Source organism: Protopterus annectens, chromosome 11.part0, assembly GCF_019279795.1.
Source record: "Protopterus annectens isolate FY-2018-M chromosome 11.part0, PAN1.0, whole genome shotgun sequence".
NCBI classification, from domain to species: Eukaryota; Metazoa; Chordata; order Ceratodontiformes; family Protopteridae; genus Protopterus; species Protopterus annectens.
In genome coordinates this window covers 569,116,112-569,133,514 of record NC_056745.1, presented here as the reverse complement: position 1 = coordinate 569,133,514, position 17,403 = coordinate 569,116,112, and the positions used below count along the sequence as shown (strand labels likewise).

Here is a 17,403-nt window from a genome sequence, read left to right as displayed (position 1 = left end):
AAGGCTAAGGTTTTAGTGGATAAGGGAGCACAATGGATGGTACTGCACTTGGGTTAGCAACATGCCAATTGGGCCATATATTTAGGGTGATAGCCATAAATGATGTGCCAGAACTCCCAAAAAGCAAATATTAGGACTCTGGTGTTCTCTCTGTATCCTGAGCCAGTAATCAAGGAGTCTCAATCCTTACCACTGACACTGGTAAGAGATGGTCTTTAAAACAGGAATGAATTTTCACAGTATTTTCAAATGCAGCTTTCTTCATCAAACACAATTTCCCCAAGAGCACACAGGGAACATGCTCCACTGAGACTGAACTCCCCATTTCTCCAGATCCCAAACAAGACTCACTTTGAAGCACTGTGTCCCAGCTCTAAGTAACTGACACACCCACACCTAGGTATTTGACTTTCATACACACACACACACACACACACACACACACACACACACACACACACACACACATACTCCTGGGAAAGGCTGGAATAGCTTTAATAGCTGTACCTCTTCTGCCTGGACTATAAGGTAACCTCACTGCCACCAGTCAAACACTGTCAGGCTCTTACAAGGGTATCCAATTATACTGAGTAAAATCAATACTAACAAATGGTACAGTGTAAGCAAAGCAGCCAGGCTTTTTGGAGTGGCCAAGGTGTCACTAAATAAGCACAGGTACTCTCAAGACATTAAAAGTATTCTCTAAAAGACCAGACACAATGAAAGGTATTAAATATTTAATAAAAATAATAAAGTATAAAATGTGAATATTAAATATCTAAGTACAATAAACATTAGAGTTTCAATCACATGAGAAATAAAAATAACAGTTGGACAGATTCAAACAGATGCAGAAAAACACTACTAAACTAATATCACTGTATTTCCTGACTGTCTAAAAAATAACTGTTCCCTAGCTAATTTAACTGATACAGCAAGACAAGATAGGATACTGAGATGCTTACTTCCACAAGGCAAGGTGTTGAACTTCCAACTAACTGAACTGAATTCAACTAACTGTGATAGCTGTCATAGATCTTTTATATATCAGGTTCCAAAAGAAAACAAAACAAAACAAACTGCTGTGTGAGGTCCATCATCTCAGTGCTGGTTATAGAATGATATCACACTTAATCACCTGGCTCTGGTATAATACACACTCAGAGCTTAGTTAAGAACTTCTGCAGTATCTGAAGGCTATAAAACAATTTCAAAAACCTCTATTCTTCCCTTCCAGAATTCCTTGTTTTAACATAAACATTTAATCAGTAATAATAATACAGTTGATATATTTTTAACACAAGCATCTGTACAAGTCAGTGTGATAGTCAAATGACATAAAACCATCCACAAAACTCCAGCCAACCATGCTGGCACATGCCACACATGCACTGCCCCGCTCTCCCTGTCACAGATGGCAATGCCTCACATCATCAGAAGGACATTAAACTCTAAAGTGAACAATCTTTTACTGAAACTGACCAATTCTGGTACTTAAATGGGTAAAATAAACCCAGTGAATATAATGATAATACTTCATATTTTTTACGTGTTTAGAATTTTTCTAGTACAGCCTAATCAAACTACCCTGGCTAATTTAAAGGATGCTTTGGTTTGCTACATTTGGGGAGGTAGTTAGCCAATTTTCAGTTAAACCAGCTCATAAGGAGAGGAAGTAGAAACAGTTCAAGATGGACATTAAGGCTAATATTATGCACGGTTCCATAGTGGTAATACCACAGGACTGGGTGCATAATATGGCTTTAGGTAGTTTGAGAGTGATAGATTTTGAAAAGGACAAAGGTCCAACTGACATTATCTGGATTTAGCCCAGTTTACTCATGTTGGTGGAGACAGACAGAGTCAACAGATGGATGGAAAAGGGGATTTATTCTTGGTCACATATTTTAGAACTCCCTACTCACTCAACTCTTTGATCTTTTGAAGAAATGCAGGGGGAGTTCCTTCTGGCACTCCAGGAATGGTTTCTTTATGAGCTAATTAAACAGTGTTGTGTTAAACAAATTAAAGGTGAGGAACTACAGGTCAGGACCCAATAAGGGGCAAATGGAAAGCAAAACAAAAATCTAGCAGAGTAAGATTGATCTTTTGAGACTTGTGGAATTGGAAGGTAAAGGTGGTGCACAGTATGAAGGAGTATAGATCAAAGGATCAGTAGGTAATTCATTTCTGTAGATTTCAATGGGACATAATTTGGAGGGCCTTTACTAGTTTGACTAGGTGGCTTAACTCATTAACCCCAACTAATGTCTCATAGCACCTCTGTACTTACACCTGAGCTCGCTATGAGACATTTGTAATTTCATGACGTTACCCCCGAGTGCCTTCCATAGACGCAAGTAACTTCCTGGTCCTATTTTAGTCCTTTAATGTGAAAACTAAGTTGAGAATGTAACTAAACTTTGTCAGTTGCCTTCTCAACTTACCTTTCACATTGCAGTAAGCATATGTTTGCATTGAAATATGTTAAGTAAATCAGTTTAGAACGTACTGTGTTTTCCCCCGCTGACACCAAGGCTATTCTGTCTGTATTTCCTGAAGCAAGTAGTGGCAGCCAATCAGAGTAGGGAAATCTAAGCCACCACTTGCATAACGCCTCCACCCCAAAGCTGTTTCAATTGTTTTTTTAGCAATAAATAGAGGGTTCCAGCAGTAAATATTCCATTCTTTTTTGAATAACATTGCAAGATTTCACTTGTATTGCTGCTGAATCCCTCTATTTTCTTGTTGCACCAGATACCTGCTTTCCCCAGTATTTCAGCTTACAGAATCAGAACTACAGATCTGGCATTTGGACAAGTGGAGTAGCTGTGGTGGGTTTGATCATATGCTACGATTTTCTTTCCTAGCACAGATTATTAGGTAAGCAATACTGCAGAATTGTATTATCGGCTTATGTTACTTTTTAAAATGTGCTCTGAAGTGCTGTGTGCGATCGGGTCTTGTCTGCCTATCTCACCAGAGTGTAGGTAAATGGATAATGAGAGGAGCATTGTTTAGTGTCTGGCTTGTCTATAAGCTGTTTTGTAGTTATATTCACCACAGAGGCATATCTGGGCATAGCTGGGCAGAGAATCGTCTCTTGCAGAGACTTCAGGTGTGGCAGAAGTTGGAGGAGCATGGTGCTGGCTTCCCCAGCCTGGAAAGTGAGCAGAAGTTGAAGGAGTCTGAGCTTTCACTGTTTCTGGAGTGGTTTGTACTGTCTTGGCCCGTTCAGAAGGTCCGTTTAAGTTTGTATGTGAATGCGGTTTGTTGGGCTTTCCAGCTTCTAAATTGGTCTGAGGTGTATTCCGAGTGATGTTGAGGGCTGACTAGGGTGTTAACATCTGTTTTAGTCCTTGCATAAGGTCCGTTAGTGATTTTGTCTGTATTTATGGCTTGCCAACCTTGCAAGCCTGAGGGAAAATCAGAAATGTGTTAATTTGCTTGCTGTGCTGTTCCAGTGTCTTGAACAGCTGCTTGGGCCCATTGAAATTGTCCATTAGTGTTATTTAATGCGTTACTCATTTGCCAGCCTCCCATGACTGGCAGAGAAGCAGCAGCTTTTGCTGCACACCGTGGAGCTGTTATGGGTGTCCTCGCAGCTATTTCAGACCATTGTAAGGAGCCGTTGACATCAGTTAAAGCATTTGGGGAAATCCCTGCTGACGAGCAAGATGAAACAGCCGTGTTTTTATTTTGAAGCTGTCCAGTGTTTAGAGAGGTTGTAGAACTTGTAGAGGATGCAGAAAATGTTGATTGTAGAGGAGGAAAGTCCATGAATGTGGTAACAAGTTCTGTGGGCGCTACCTCATCCATTAAAGTGCCCCAGTTGAGTTTGTGAAGATAGTAACAGTTTCAAACCGGTTACATTTCCAGGGTGACACTTTTTGTTTATTACCTGACCCGACTTCTTCTTCTTCAGATTGTTGTTTGTTGTCTTGTTTTGGCATCAGAATCCTGGTAGCTGAAAATACTTGTGGACTGCACTCAGAATATACTCATTCATTCTTCAGCTACCAGGATTCTGATGCCAAAACAAGAAGGAATGGAACTGACTGTTAAAAAATTGCAAGCATTTTACATAGTCACACTGTTGGAGTAATCCAAAGGCTATGAAAAGAGCCCAATGCCAATTTTGCACAAGTGAATAAAACAGAGAGCATTTGATGTGGCAACGCAAGCAACCATCACCCCTAAATAAATGACATGTGTAAAGACAAGATACATGCTTCAGAAGTTTGAACTTAGTTTAGTTAATTCCTTACGTGTAAAGACAATTGAGTGGAATGTTCCTCAAACTTTCTCACCTGTATCTGTTCCTGTAGGTCAACCTTTTTAACTTTAGTGGCATCTATGCACAATTATGTGATGTAGTTTCTCACATCTAGACTAGGAAAAGACAGTGTTGTAAGTGAAGCAGCTTCTTGTAAGAAAAGCAGACATTAATGTCTGTGGCATGAGGTGTAAGTGTAATGAGATGAGACGAGGAACACAGCTAATCAAGGGTTTGAATCTTCTGGATGGGAAATAGAGAATACATCTCTTGAAATCTCTGGACTTCATACCATTATGAAAAGTCATGCTAATGCAAAACTTGTTCTATTTTCTAAGTTTGTAAGAGCAATATTTAAAAATTGTCCAGATTTTGGGTTCTCTGTCCCACTTTTAGTTATGGCTTTGTATAGATTTCTTGTTCTAAGAGGTTGAGAGGTATGTACTCAAGGGATCATGTAGCAAATGTTTTATTTTGGTGCTTCCGTATACTTGTATATAGTACTGAAGGGGTCATTGCATGGAATGTTTCATTTTGGTTCTTGTGCATACTTGGACATATTACTGAAGGGGTGTCGTGTTGTGACAAGTGCTTCATTTTGGTATTTGTATACTTGCACATACTACTGAAGGGGTCATTGCAGGGAATGTTTCATTTTGGTTCGTGTTCATACTTGGAAATACTACCAAAGGGGTCATGGGGGTAATATGTCAGTTTGTTTGTTGCACGTATTTGTAAGGGCTGCTGAAGGGTTTATCAATGGAAATCTTGCATTCTGGTGCTTGTGCATAGTAGGACAGTCTGCAGAATGGGTCCTTCTGCTAAGGAGTGGTTATTTGCTAATTTTGAAAATTTAACCTTTGTCCCACCAGATGTGCCCTAAGTAGGTCACAGATTTATATGGAGCTTGTATCATGTTTCGGTTCTGCATGGTTTACTTTTTATAAAGGGAAAACAGTAGGTTGGATGAGGCTACAGTTTTGGATTCATCCCAGTAATGAGATTTTATCTGTTTCACTGTGCAAGGGAGAGCAGGCTTCTGCTTTTTTTCTGTCTTACTGCTATGAAGAGAAACACCTGTGAAAATACTAACAGTGAGGTTGTAAAAGCTTGCTTCTTGGTTATATATATTTCAAAACTGCTGTTACAGGCTTACTCAGAGATACTGGAAATTGGCCATTTTTCATCTAGTTTGAAAATGTGTAGTTAATGATTCATTTGCAGGTTGGAATGATTTCAGTTTGATGCAGATAAACTACTACTAATATCTACGAATGATGTTCATGAGCACTTCTTCCAAATGTTAACTCTGATTTCATATTTTGAGCTGGAAAAAGATAACAAGGGGGAAAATTTGCATGACATGGGTAGAAATGCACAGTAGTTAGTTCTATGCACTTCCACTGAGAATGCTGGCAGTTGCGTAGTATTCATCAAGTTACACTTTGTGTGCCATTTATTCCCTCTAAAATGTAAAATTTAACAATACATCTGTAAATATTAGTAGAAATCTGTTACTTGGTTTACATTTTTCCATTTTGTGCAATGTTTCTCAATAATGCTGCAGTGGCACATGGTTGCAACTAGGAAAAGAATGACCACAAAAAAAAATGGAAACTTGTATTCCTTTATTCTTCGTGTTATTAGTGTTAATGGTGTTACTGGTGGATCGCAATGACAGAAGTTTGAGTGCCCTGACATTAGTGGATCGCAATAACACAAATTCATGTACCCTTTTATAGTTGTAATTTCCATGACTTGGGCAGTTTTGTCATAATTGCTTCATATGGTTTGTTTCATTGGATACTGGAAAAAAGTTCAAAAGTATAAATGTAAAAGAGGCTCTAACAAGTGATATCATTTTGTATAAGGGATATAATTTCCTTCTTTCTTGGACCTGCATGTGTTACCTGCTGAAGAGTTTATCAATGGAATTCTTGCATTTTGGTGCTTGTGCATAGTAGGACAGACTGCAGAATGGGTCATTGGGGGAATGTCTCAATTTGGTCCGTGTGCATACTTGGAAGGGCTGCTGAAGGGGTTGTTGATGTAAATGTTTCATTCTGGTGCTTGTGCATAGTACAACAGGCTGTGGAAGGGGTCACTGGGGAAATGTTTCATTTTGGTGCTTGTGCATACTTAGACAACATCAGATTAAGAAATTGTTGTCACGTAGTACACAACCAGTACTTGCCAGAAATTCCTGCAGCTCCTTCAATGTTGCTGTAGGTTTCTTGGCAGCCTCCCTGACTAGTTTCCATCTTGTCTTTTCATCCATTTTGGAGGGACATCCAGTTATTTGCCATGTCACTGTTGGCCCATATTTTCTCCCCTTTTTAACTGTCTTCACGGTGTTCTATGGTATACATAATGCAGTGGAAATTTTTTGTCTGCGAACCATGGCTGTAGCAGGCAACTGAGTAAATGTCAGGAAAATCCAACTAGGACAGCTGACCTTTTATTATCAGGCATGTGCAGAATTTAGATGATAGGAAGGGCTTAGTAATACAGAACTTGATCCCTTAGGTCCATTGCTGAATGGACACATGTAAAGAGAAAAGGCCAAGTAATACTTCATTCTAAAGACAGTGTTACTCCTTATAACATGGTAAAAGAACTGTGTCTGTGCACTGTACACATGTACAGATATCACATTTTGTTTAGTCTTGTAGGATTATGAAAGTTAAATATTTACAATACTTCTCATTATTATGCCCATATCATTGCAAGGGAGCATGGTGACCACATAAATGATGCATCATTTTGAAGCTGACATTCAGATGCACAACTTCTACGCTGATATGTAGGCTCTGTCTGTTACAGGTGAAGAGATATTATGCTTTGTTTATTTATGAATTACGTGAAATAATATATTAATAATATTTCTGTGAAAATCTCAAGAAAGGAGCACCACACAGTAATGGTTAAGGTATCATTTTAAAGCTGACATTCATACTAATAAATTCAATTCAAATTGTATGGGTCTGCATGGTACATTGACCAAGATATTGTGCTTTGTTTTTCCAAAAAGGTAAAAAATATGCACAATATCAACATTCCTTGCCAAATATTTAATAATGACTTTGATATGCACTTACACTGTTGGAAAGGTCAGTGTCTGCTGAACAACTTTCGCATTTACATTTTTAGTCTAGCTCTTATAGTTAAAGAGTTATGAACATTTGTTTTCTGTATGGTATTAGAAATGGATTTTCTGAAAATGAGCTCAGGTTGCACTGTTGTTCCTATGGTGGAATTAAGCAGGCAGCTTTTTCAGAGCTATGAGAGGTTCCTTCAATTAGACACAATTAGATTGGCAGTTGTGGCAATTTGGTTTAGTATCCAGGTAGAACATGTTGATTACAAGGACCTGAGAACGGGATGGGCCTTTGGGAATGTGATCAAATTATGGTATGCCAAATGCTGCAAAGCTAAATCCCCTCCAACAATAGTTCAGTTTACTATCTTTTTCAAATAACGCTTAGAGAAAGTTAAGTATATCTTTAAATCTGTAGATCTTTTAGTCGATTTACCACATATTAGAATATTTTTTTAGATTTTTACAGCTTGGTGGATAGCCATAATATATTAAATTGAGTTTCAATTAATTTTATATTGTCATGAACAGGTAACTGGAATTTTAAATAGTGTAAATAATTCTGTGTGTTTTTATTTGTTTATATTGTTGATTTCATTTTTTTCTTCTATATACATTTTTCTTCTTTTTATCATTTTTTATAGTAAGAAGATGAAAAAAAATATAGCTCCATAAAAAAATCTGACTGTAAATGCTTTTCCATTGAACATATTGCTTAATTCCCCCCTCACCTACATCACGTCCACTCTGACTTCACCCTCTTTTCTCACCTGCTGCTTCCCTCCCATATTTACTTCTAAAACAAGTCCACATTTTTTCTACTCTGTAAGTAATATTTACTCATTGTTTCAATTATCTGTGTGATTCTCTACCTTCTATGATTACTCCATGTTTGTGAATTTGTTCTGTTTTATTTTTCTGTGAATTTTTTAACCCGAGCTGTGCCTGCAAATGGTTCATTGTGGTCAGTGAACTACTATCATCATCAGTCCCCTTTTTCTGATTTTCTACATAGAATCAGGGTGCCATGTCAACTGTCACCATCTCTCTCAATTAACTGCCACTCCCCATCCTTCTTTGACAGTCATGCCTGACCTTTGCAGGTCTTCTCTCACACAATCCATCCACCTCTTTGCTGCATGCCATCATTTCCTTTGACCTTCTTCCTGTCTGTCGCAAATTTTCACCAGATTGTCTTCTACTTTTCTGCACATGAGTTTGAGCCACCATAATATGTTCTTTTTGACGTTCTCTGATATTGGAACTACTTTGGCTTCTATTCTGATGTTCTCATTTTTTCATCTGTCCCACAGTGTGCATCCTACCTCTCTGTTAGCCTACCAGTCAGACAACACTGTTCATACTTGAGTCAATGGGTCCCTGTACATAGCCTACACTAATTCTACCAATGTTTCTGGGACTTTGATCCATTGCATGACTGCCCAAGTCAGCTTTCTTGGGACCTTGCCATATGCTTTCTCCAAGTCTAGAAATGCCCAGTTGGACTCTTTTCTCAAATCTAGCTTCTTCTCAACTGTGTTGCTGCAAACATTGTTCAATTCTGCTGCATTATGATGTGAATCCAAACTGCTCTTCTCTCGTCTTAATTTCTACTACTCATTCATTTATCAGTCACCCTCTCCAGGACTTTTATGCAGTGTGACAGGAGTTTGATACCTCTGTACTGCCCATACATGTGTATGCCCCCTTGTTCTTGTATGCCGGAACTAGTGTGTTTATTCTCCCATCATCTGGGATACGTCTTTCTTTCTATACTGCTATATAAGTGCCGTCAGGAGTCATTTCACCCCTAACTTACCCAACATATTGATCATACCTGCTGTGACCTCATTTCAGCCTGCTGCTTTCCATGACTTCATTTTCCTTAGTGCTGTTTTGATTTCTTCTAGGGTGGGCTTCTCCTATTCTGTGGGATTTTCCTTAATTCAGAAGCTGCTGGAAGTACTCCTTCCATTTGCCTTTGATGTCCTATGGACTACTGAGCAGATTGTTGATGGCATTCCTTGCAAAAGGTATCTGACTGTCTTCTTTATCTTACTGTCTTTGCCTTACAACATGACAGAGATTATTTGTACCATCTACAGAGTGTAACTTTCCATAAGTTCATAGAGAGCCTTTGATAATGTGTTATTTGATACTGCAACTCCAGCATTTCTTCTTAGCCTGGACCATCTTTTCTATCACCTATTTTTTCCTGCACTCCTCCTTTCTTTTGATGACTTTTTGGACTTTTGCATTCCATCACAAGCTTTCCTTATTTACCTTATTTCTAAACCCTGGCTTGGCCACATTTCTGAAATGTAATCCTTATACACTCTGTTTCAAGGTGCTGCTATTCTTCAACTCAACCCATTTCCTCTAATTCCTGAGGTGCAAGGGTCCTGAGTAATTCCTTGAACTTTTGTGCTTTCTCTCCGGTCAACTTCAGCCTAGTCTCTTTTGAGCTTATGCCTTCTCTGACCACTCCTTGCAGTTGACTCTGGCAAGCAGTGGTTTATGCTGTGAGTTGACCATTTCATTGTGAATGGCTTTGCAATCACTGGTTCTACCCCAGTACCCTTTCCTTACCAGGTGGAAGTTTACCTGAGTTGCATGTTGGCATCTCTTGTATGCAATGCTGTGACTGCCTCTCTTGCTGAACCATGTATCAGCTACCATCAAGCCATTGACCAGACAGAAGTCTTGAATGGCCTCTCCTTCTTTATTCTTCTTGCACCACCCATGTTGACCTAGGCAGTTCTCATATCTTGTTCTATCTATCCCAATACATGCATTTAGGTCACACATAATCAACACCAATTCATGTTGTCCTGTTTCATCTATTAGGTCCTACAACTGCTGTCTGAATGCAATCTTTTTTTTCACCATTACATACCTGCTGTGCAGCATAGGCTGAGATTATGAAAGCAGTCCTTTCCTTTTGAAAAAAAATAAGACAGTTGAGGCTGAAGTTTGTCAAGTGCTGAGTAGTTTGTGAAGTACAGTCAGTTATAGAACTGTGCAGTCAGTGGATACCCATGAAAGAGAACTCACCACAAACTGTAAGCCTGATTTGCCTTGCTGTTAAGTTTTAGATTAGATCAGGGACAGTATTCTTTAGTTAGATTAAGAAAGTTTAGTTATTAATATAGAGTTTTTCCAGAAGAATGGACTCCTATCCTACAGTTTAATTTTACGTTTCTGGTGATTGAAATCTGGTGTTTATTAAAAGCTATTGATTTATATTCTTGTAATCATTTTACTTATTATTAACTGTTTTTCATTATTTCACATTGTGGCTGGAAATCAGTGTTTTTCTTTAGAGATTACAGAATGCTTATACCTGTTTCATACTCCCCGTGTCACCTTGAAGGCCTAGTCGCTTCTGGTCAGAGCTATCATTTATTTTGATATTTAATTTTCATAACTGGATACTCCTTTAGAAGGGCATGAAGGCACTCTGATTGGTAGTAGCACTACCATATTCTTTTGGGGAAGGGACACAGCTGGAAATCTGTGTCAGTCTTTCCCAGAAGTGTTTGAATGTGTGAGATTTAAATTTACTGTGAGTATGAGTCTATTAGAAGTCTTAAACTGGGACACATTGCTCTGAAATGTATAATAAGGGAATACATTTGGAGTGGACAGAGGTATATAGTCCAGTCACATGAAAATAGAGTGTGTTCCTGTTGTGCTCTTAGGGGGAAATTGTGAAATATTCCTTCTGTTTAAGTGACAGTCTCACACTGGAGTCAGTAGTGAGGATTGAAGATTCTTAGTTACTGACCCAGGATAGTAAGGGACATCACATTGATTGTTGGTAGTCTGGTGGGAAATAGCCAAATGTCACAATGTCATTTACTTTCAAACTCCATCTTGTCAGTGAATCTACTCTGAGTGAAGCAATTCTTAGTTCACATTTGGCAAGTTGATTGGTTTTACTTCCAACTTTAGTTCAACAGAAATATCGCAGTTAAACCAAGCTGGGTGACTGGACACTGGCCAGCAAGTAGCTTATTGACCCATGGCTGCTGGGCTTTATGGCAAGCACACACACACATACGCACACACACACACACACACACACACACACACACACACACACACACACACACACACATACACCCCCTCTCATCATTAGCATGTGTTCTTAGTATCGGTCTGAGTAGGCTGAGTTCTCAACACACATCACTGGCAAATGCCCATGCCAATTTGGCAAAATTTGGCAACATTACCAAATCACCTATAGACAGTTTTTTACACTGTTGAGTGGCTAGCCCAAAGACTGCATGTAGTCTGTGATTTGTGTCCTACTGTCTTGAGGATACTGCACCCCAAAGTTGATACCCAAACTGGTTTGGGCTGTCAGTGCATTTTCCCAGTAAATATAAAACTAAATAAATTAAAAATAAAGAAAGAAATTTCCAAGTAAAATTAAAAACTGCACACCTTGTCTTCTTGTACCTCTATACAACAATATTCTTCAGTATCTTTCCCATCTCTCACAGCCTCCAAACCAACAAGCTGTATTCAAATGTCCATGGCTGCAGGCATCATCCAGGACTTAATTCGGGCTCTGCAATGAAATTACTTCACCAGAGATAATTCCACATCTTACCTGTTCTAAGTTGATATCTCGACATCTACAGGGTCTTCATCTTTGTAGTCTCTCAGATGAGGAACTGACTTCCTGAATTTGTTGTGGCAGGTTACATTCTTTATATAATATTAAAAATGATATGTGTGTGTATATACACACACACACACACACACACACACACATATATATATATATATATATATATATATATATATATATATATATATATATATATATATATATCTATATATGGGTCTATTTTGTCCGAAAACACATTTGGTCGAAATTCACTTGATTAAGCACACTTGACTGAAAGCTCACTTCACTGAAAACTCATTTGTCGAAGCTCATTTCGTCAGAATTAATATATGGCCTTTATCCCACTGTAGTGGCACCTGACAGACAGCTGACTGCTTCTTTCTCCTTATTCAACCTAGTGAGTTGGACATCAGTGTGTCTCACTATCAAGTCACCTATGACTAGTGTGCTGGGCATGCTGTTTTGCCTTAGGGGCTTTGAGTGGCACACCATTTAAGAGAGTTATGTGTCTCGTGATTAGTGTTGTGTTGTGGTGGTCGAATGTATTTCTTCCTTGGAGGTCTTTGCTGTTTGGGTAGATTTTAATTGACAGCCTCTGTGAAGGTGGGTGTGTGGTTTGTGTTTTTATGTGAAGCCAGTGCTGGTGTGTGTTCTGGAGAGCTATGTGAGGACTTGTAATTATTGTACCCCTCTACTCATCACTCATCAGACCCATCATAAAGTACAATGCCCCATTTGGAATGCACCTTACAAGACACCTGCAACAGCTGGAAAGACTGCAGAAGTACCTCACCAAGAGGATTACTGGCCTCAAACAGATGCCCTATGCAGCCCAACTGAAGAAACTCTAGCTGTACTCGGTTGCATACCACTTACTCAGAGGTGATCTCTGCCTGACATAAAAGGCCATGTCTAACCCAGAACTGATGGATGTGCTCCACCTAAAAAAAAAGAAATCCCCGAGAGCCACATGCTCTTGGGATCTAAACCTCACCACAACGATAAATAGGACATGCTAGAGGGATAGCTTCCTGTCCCAGAGACTCCCCATGCTTTTGAACAGGATTCCAATCTATATTAGGCAGATCCCCTCACTAACACTCTTCAAGAGAAACCTTGATGAGTGGATGGGAAACAGAAAATTTACCCTGGGGATCACTGCAGTGGCTCTGTTGGACAGAGGCACAGGGAACTAATGGCTCTGCTGGACAGAGGCACAGGGAACTAATCTAAGGGTTGGCAAAAGCCAACACATTCTGGCTAGGCTTATAGATGCCCTCGGGCAGATAGCCTAGTACTTACCTATGAACCTATGAACCTATGAGTCACACTGCTACCCTGTGGATGCTCCTGAGACTGGGATTCCACAGCACCCTCCCCATTCAAGGTGTTCACTTACCTTGTGTTATATACCACCCCTGTCTGCTATTGTGTCTGTCCTGTCTGTCTGCAAAAGCTTCCTCACCTTCCTAACTTACTTCTCCCACATGTACCTATATCCCTTCCCCAACATTCCAGTCTCACTTTAAAAAAAAAAAAAAAATGGGCACCTGCCGCCAAAAAAATATTGTGCCATACATAGCTCTCCATTTTGCACATGTCCACTGGACACATATAATTTGGTCCAATTGGCTTTGTCATCACCCCTCTCTGGGAGTGACAGCCCAAATTCAGCTAAAAGATCTGTTAAAATGCACAGTTGTTACTGATGAAGATATAGATAGCTATGGTTCATTCCTACACCCCATCATGCACATCTCTACCTGCCTTTTGTTATGTTTTTCCCCCTGCTTGCACCCCTATTCACCACTGTCCTATCTCTCCATTTTACTTTTTTTAAATATTTTTTGTGTGACGCAGCACAGTGCACCGCATCATTTAAATATACGATATAGTACTGTACTGATATATGCATTTGGAACAATGTTAATCACATTCAAAATGTTCACCTGCATCCTATTTTAAACTTACAACCCTTGCACCTGCAGAACTGTGGATCATCCCACCAAACCACACAGCTGCTAATAAAAACAGATGTCTTAAGCAAAACATAGTAATGCTGTAGTTCCTCCATTAAGCAAGATTAAACAGTATGCACCACACAAATCAGCTAAGAGATTCATACAAAAATAGTACAGCAATTAACATTCTAGAACACAAATACATCACTGTAAAGGCAAACACATAAGCTTAGATGTAACTGATGTATCTGATAGCAGGTAACCCTCCAGTTATGTCTACAACATGTAAGAACACACTTGATAAAATATTAATGGAAAAAAGGATGTTAACTGGGACTCTGTTATACAAAAACAGCACTCTAAAGCCATACACATACTAATAGATGTAAGTGTGGTATTTAACAGCAGATAACTGTGGAATGGTAACTACAACATGTAGGAATTCACTTACCATAGCAGTGACTCCTGGAGTTAGAATATAAAGTGGGGGGGGGTACATTGTCTTGTGGAAAGAGTTGTTCATTGCACTTGTTAATATACATGTCTATGGTTTAAAACATTTAAAATAGGTGGGGGGGGTTACGCCCCCTATACCTCCCCTTACTTTATATTCTAACTCCAGGATCACACTACAGTGGGGAAAAGGCCATGTATAATTTTCGACGAAATGAGTTTCGACCAAATGAGTTTTCAGTGAACTTTCAGTCGTGTGCTTAGTGAAGTCAGTTTTGACCAATTGTGTTTTCGACCAAATAAAGCAGACCCATATATATATATATATATATATATATATATATATATATATATATATATATATATATATATATATGTATATATATATATATATATATATATATATATATATATATATATATATATATATATATATATATATATATATATATATATATATATATGTGTATATATGGATTCACTTTGGGATCTCAAATTTCCAAAACATCGAATTTCATATGATCGAGACCATATGATGTTTTAGAATGTCGTGATTCTGAAATAAATTCAACATAAAAAAAAAAAAAAAACACTTTCTCAACATTTCTTCAGGGGGCTAGCCCCCCTGTAACCCCCACACTCCCACTACTTAAATATACCAACTCCGAGATAAAAGGTAAATCTCCTGTTCCACACTGTATGCAGCTCTCCATTCAGAATTTCGAAGTTCTAAAACTTCGATCATATGGTCTCGACCATATGAATTTCGAGGTTTTAGGATTTTGAGATTCCGAAGGGAACCTATATATATATATATATATATATATATATATATATATATATATATATATATATATATATATACACACACACACACACACACACACACACACACACACACACACACTCATGCACATATATATATATATATATATATATATATATATATATATATATATATATATATATATATATGCATGTGTGTGTGTCGTTTTGTCAGTCTACTAAGAGAAACACATTGTTGAAATTAAAATTTTTATAATTGGTGATGCCCTCATAACAAAAACTGTCACAATTATCAGATGATGGAGTATCTCAGGAATTTAGTCAAATTAAGTTGCTGCTTGGAATTAAATCCACGTCTGCAGGATGTAGCTTGTTACCTATCTACTAAGATAAAGGACCTTGTAGAAATTATATAGCACAGTTAGAAAAAGAAATAAGTGAATCTTTATATGGATTTTTCATTTAATGGAAAGTGTAAGACAAAAATATAAAGAAAAATGAGAAGACGGAATTTCAAAAAAATACATACCTCTGTTGTAGTAATCACAGTCATATGCTGAAAGAGAAAAATAAAATGTCTTAAGTCTGCCTACATCAAAATTAGATTGAAATTATTGTCAAAATGTGTTATAGCTCACAGATTAAAGCAATGTATATGTTTGTTTATTTAATTATTTATAAAGCATCAAAAGCTGAACTTCAGAACAACACAGATGGTAACTGCAGTGATGCTATAGATGTTTCAACTCTTATCTAAGCTGTGTGGCACAGTGGTGCAGTGGTTAGCAGTGTCTCCTCACAGCAAGAGGTTCTCCAATTCTATTCTTGGCTTGGTGCCTTCTGAGTGGATTCTGCATGTCCTCCCTGCATTCATGTGGGTTTCCTCCTGGTGTTCCTGTTTCCTCCCACATTCCAAAGACATGCATCTGGATTGTTTTTCCCTGGGCCTCCACTGAAAATGGGCTCTGTCCTAGTCGGACTTTCCCAGTAAATACTTATCTGGTACTATTCATGTATCATTTATTTTCAGATACAGAACAATTTTCTGAATCAGTCTGGCCAGTTATATGAATAAGTGCTATCAAAAGATTTGTTTTCCAATGAAAGCAGAAGATGGCAAAATACATAACCAATTTACTGAAGATTCAACATCTGATCTACCATCTTAGCTGTGCTTAAAATATTTCAAATTTCTGCCTTATATTTTTATAATTTGTAATCAACAACAGTAAACTGTAACAAAAGGTCACTTCCATGCAATACTGTAATAAAAATTAATTTAACAGTTGATCATGTGTACATTATAAGCAGTTTGTCCATTACCAAAATATTCTACACTATAAACAATAGACAGCAAGTGCTGTCATATTGTATTACAGAAATCATGGCAGTCAGAAGAGTTCAGCACTAATTAAACTATTCTTTAGTCAGAACACAGATTAGGGTTTGCAAATGGTCTGTTTCCTCTGGTTGAACATATTTACTATAGCATATAACATATTTATCTGTACAAAAGAGGCATTACACACCAATCATTTTAAAGAGTAAAGGGGTCACACCATGGGAGACAATATTTTTCATGGCAGTTTATTAACTCTATGTTGAAGGGACATAAGAGAAAGATCAAATATTTTTAAAATGGATTTTACTAAAGAAATGAAAAGTAGTGAGAAAAGCAAAACATTGTTTAAAATCAGAAAAGAAGATGATGTGCTATTACATATTTTAAAACAAGGAAGGAATGGAAGTGAAAACTTTTTAAATATAGTAAATGACTGAAGGAAAACAAGGGTTGATGCTAGGTAGGTGACATAAGACAACACTGTGACTCTTCAAGGCTTGGTTTATATAAAGCTGTTCACTTTTCCATTCCCAAAAAAGTAAAAAAAAATTAGAAGATTTTAATAATGTGCTATTTAGTCAGTTAAGAAAGAATGCATTTTGCAGACCCTTTTGCATTAACCTCTTGCGTAAGGTTAGTTTGCATTTATCCTAGTCTTCTTGCTTTCTGATGCAATATTCATTGGAAAATAACATTTATATACTAATAATTTATTACTGTAAGAAGTCTTAGCTGACAGAAAAGAAAAAGACTTGATATATTTAGCAAAATGAAGACCCAGTATTTAGGTACAATGTAAGGCAGCCATTAACACATATCTACTGAGTATTTAAGGTTGAGTTAGATCAG

The 17,403-nt window shown here is 37.8% G+C and overlaps 1 protein-coding gene across 1 annotated transcript in view; it reads right to left on the bottom strand.

Annotated features, from left to right (window-relative positions):
- OTOGL (otogelin like) overlaps nucleotides 1-17,403 on the bottom strand; it is a 3,472,886-nt gene that overhangs the window by 1,543,231 nt on the left and 1,912,252 nt on the right. Inside the window, exon 31 of the mRNA XM_044088067.1 lies at nucleotides 15,742-15,768. Within this exon, the coding sequence (XP_043944002.1) occupies nucleotides 15,742-15,768 (27 nt within the window). The remainder of the gene's footprint in view (nucleotides 1-15,741; nucleotides 15,769-17,403) is intronic.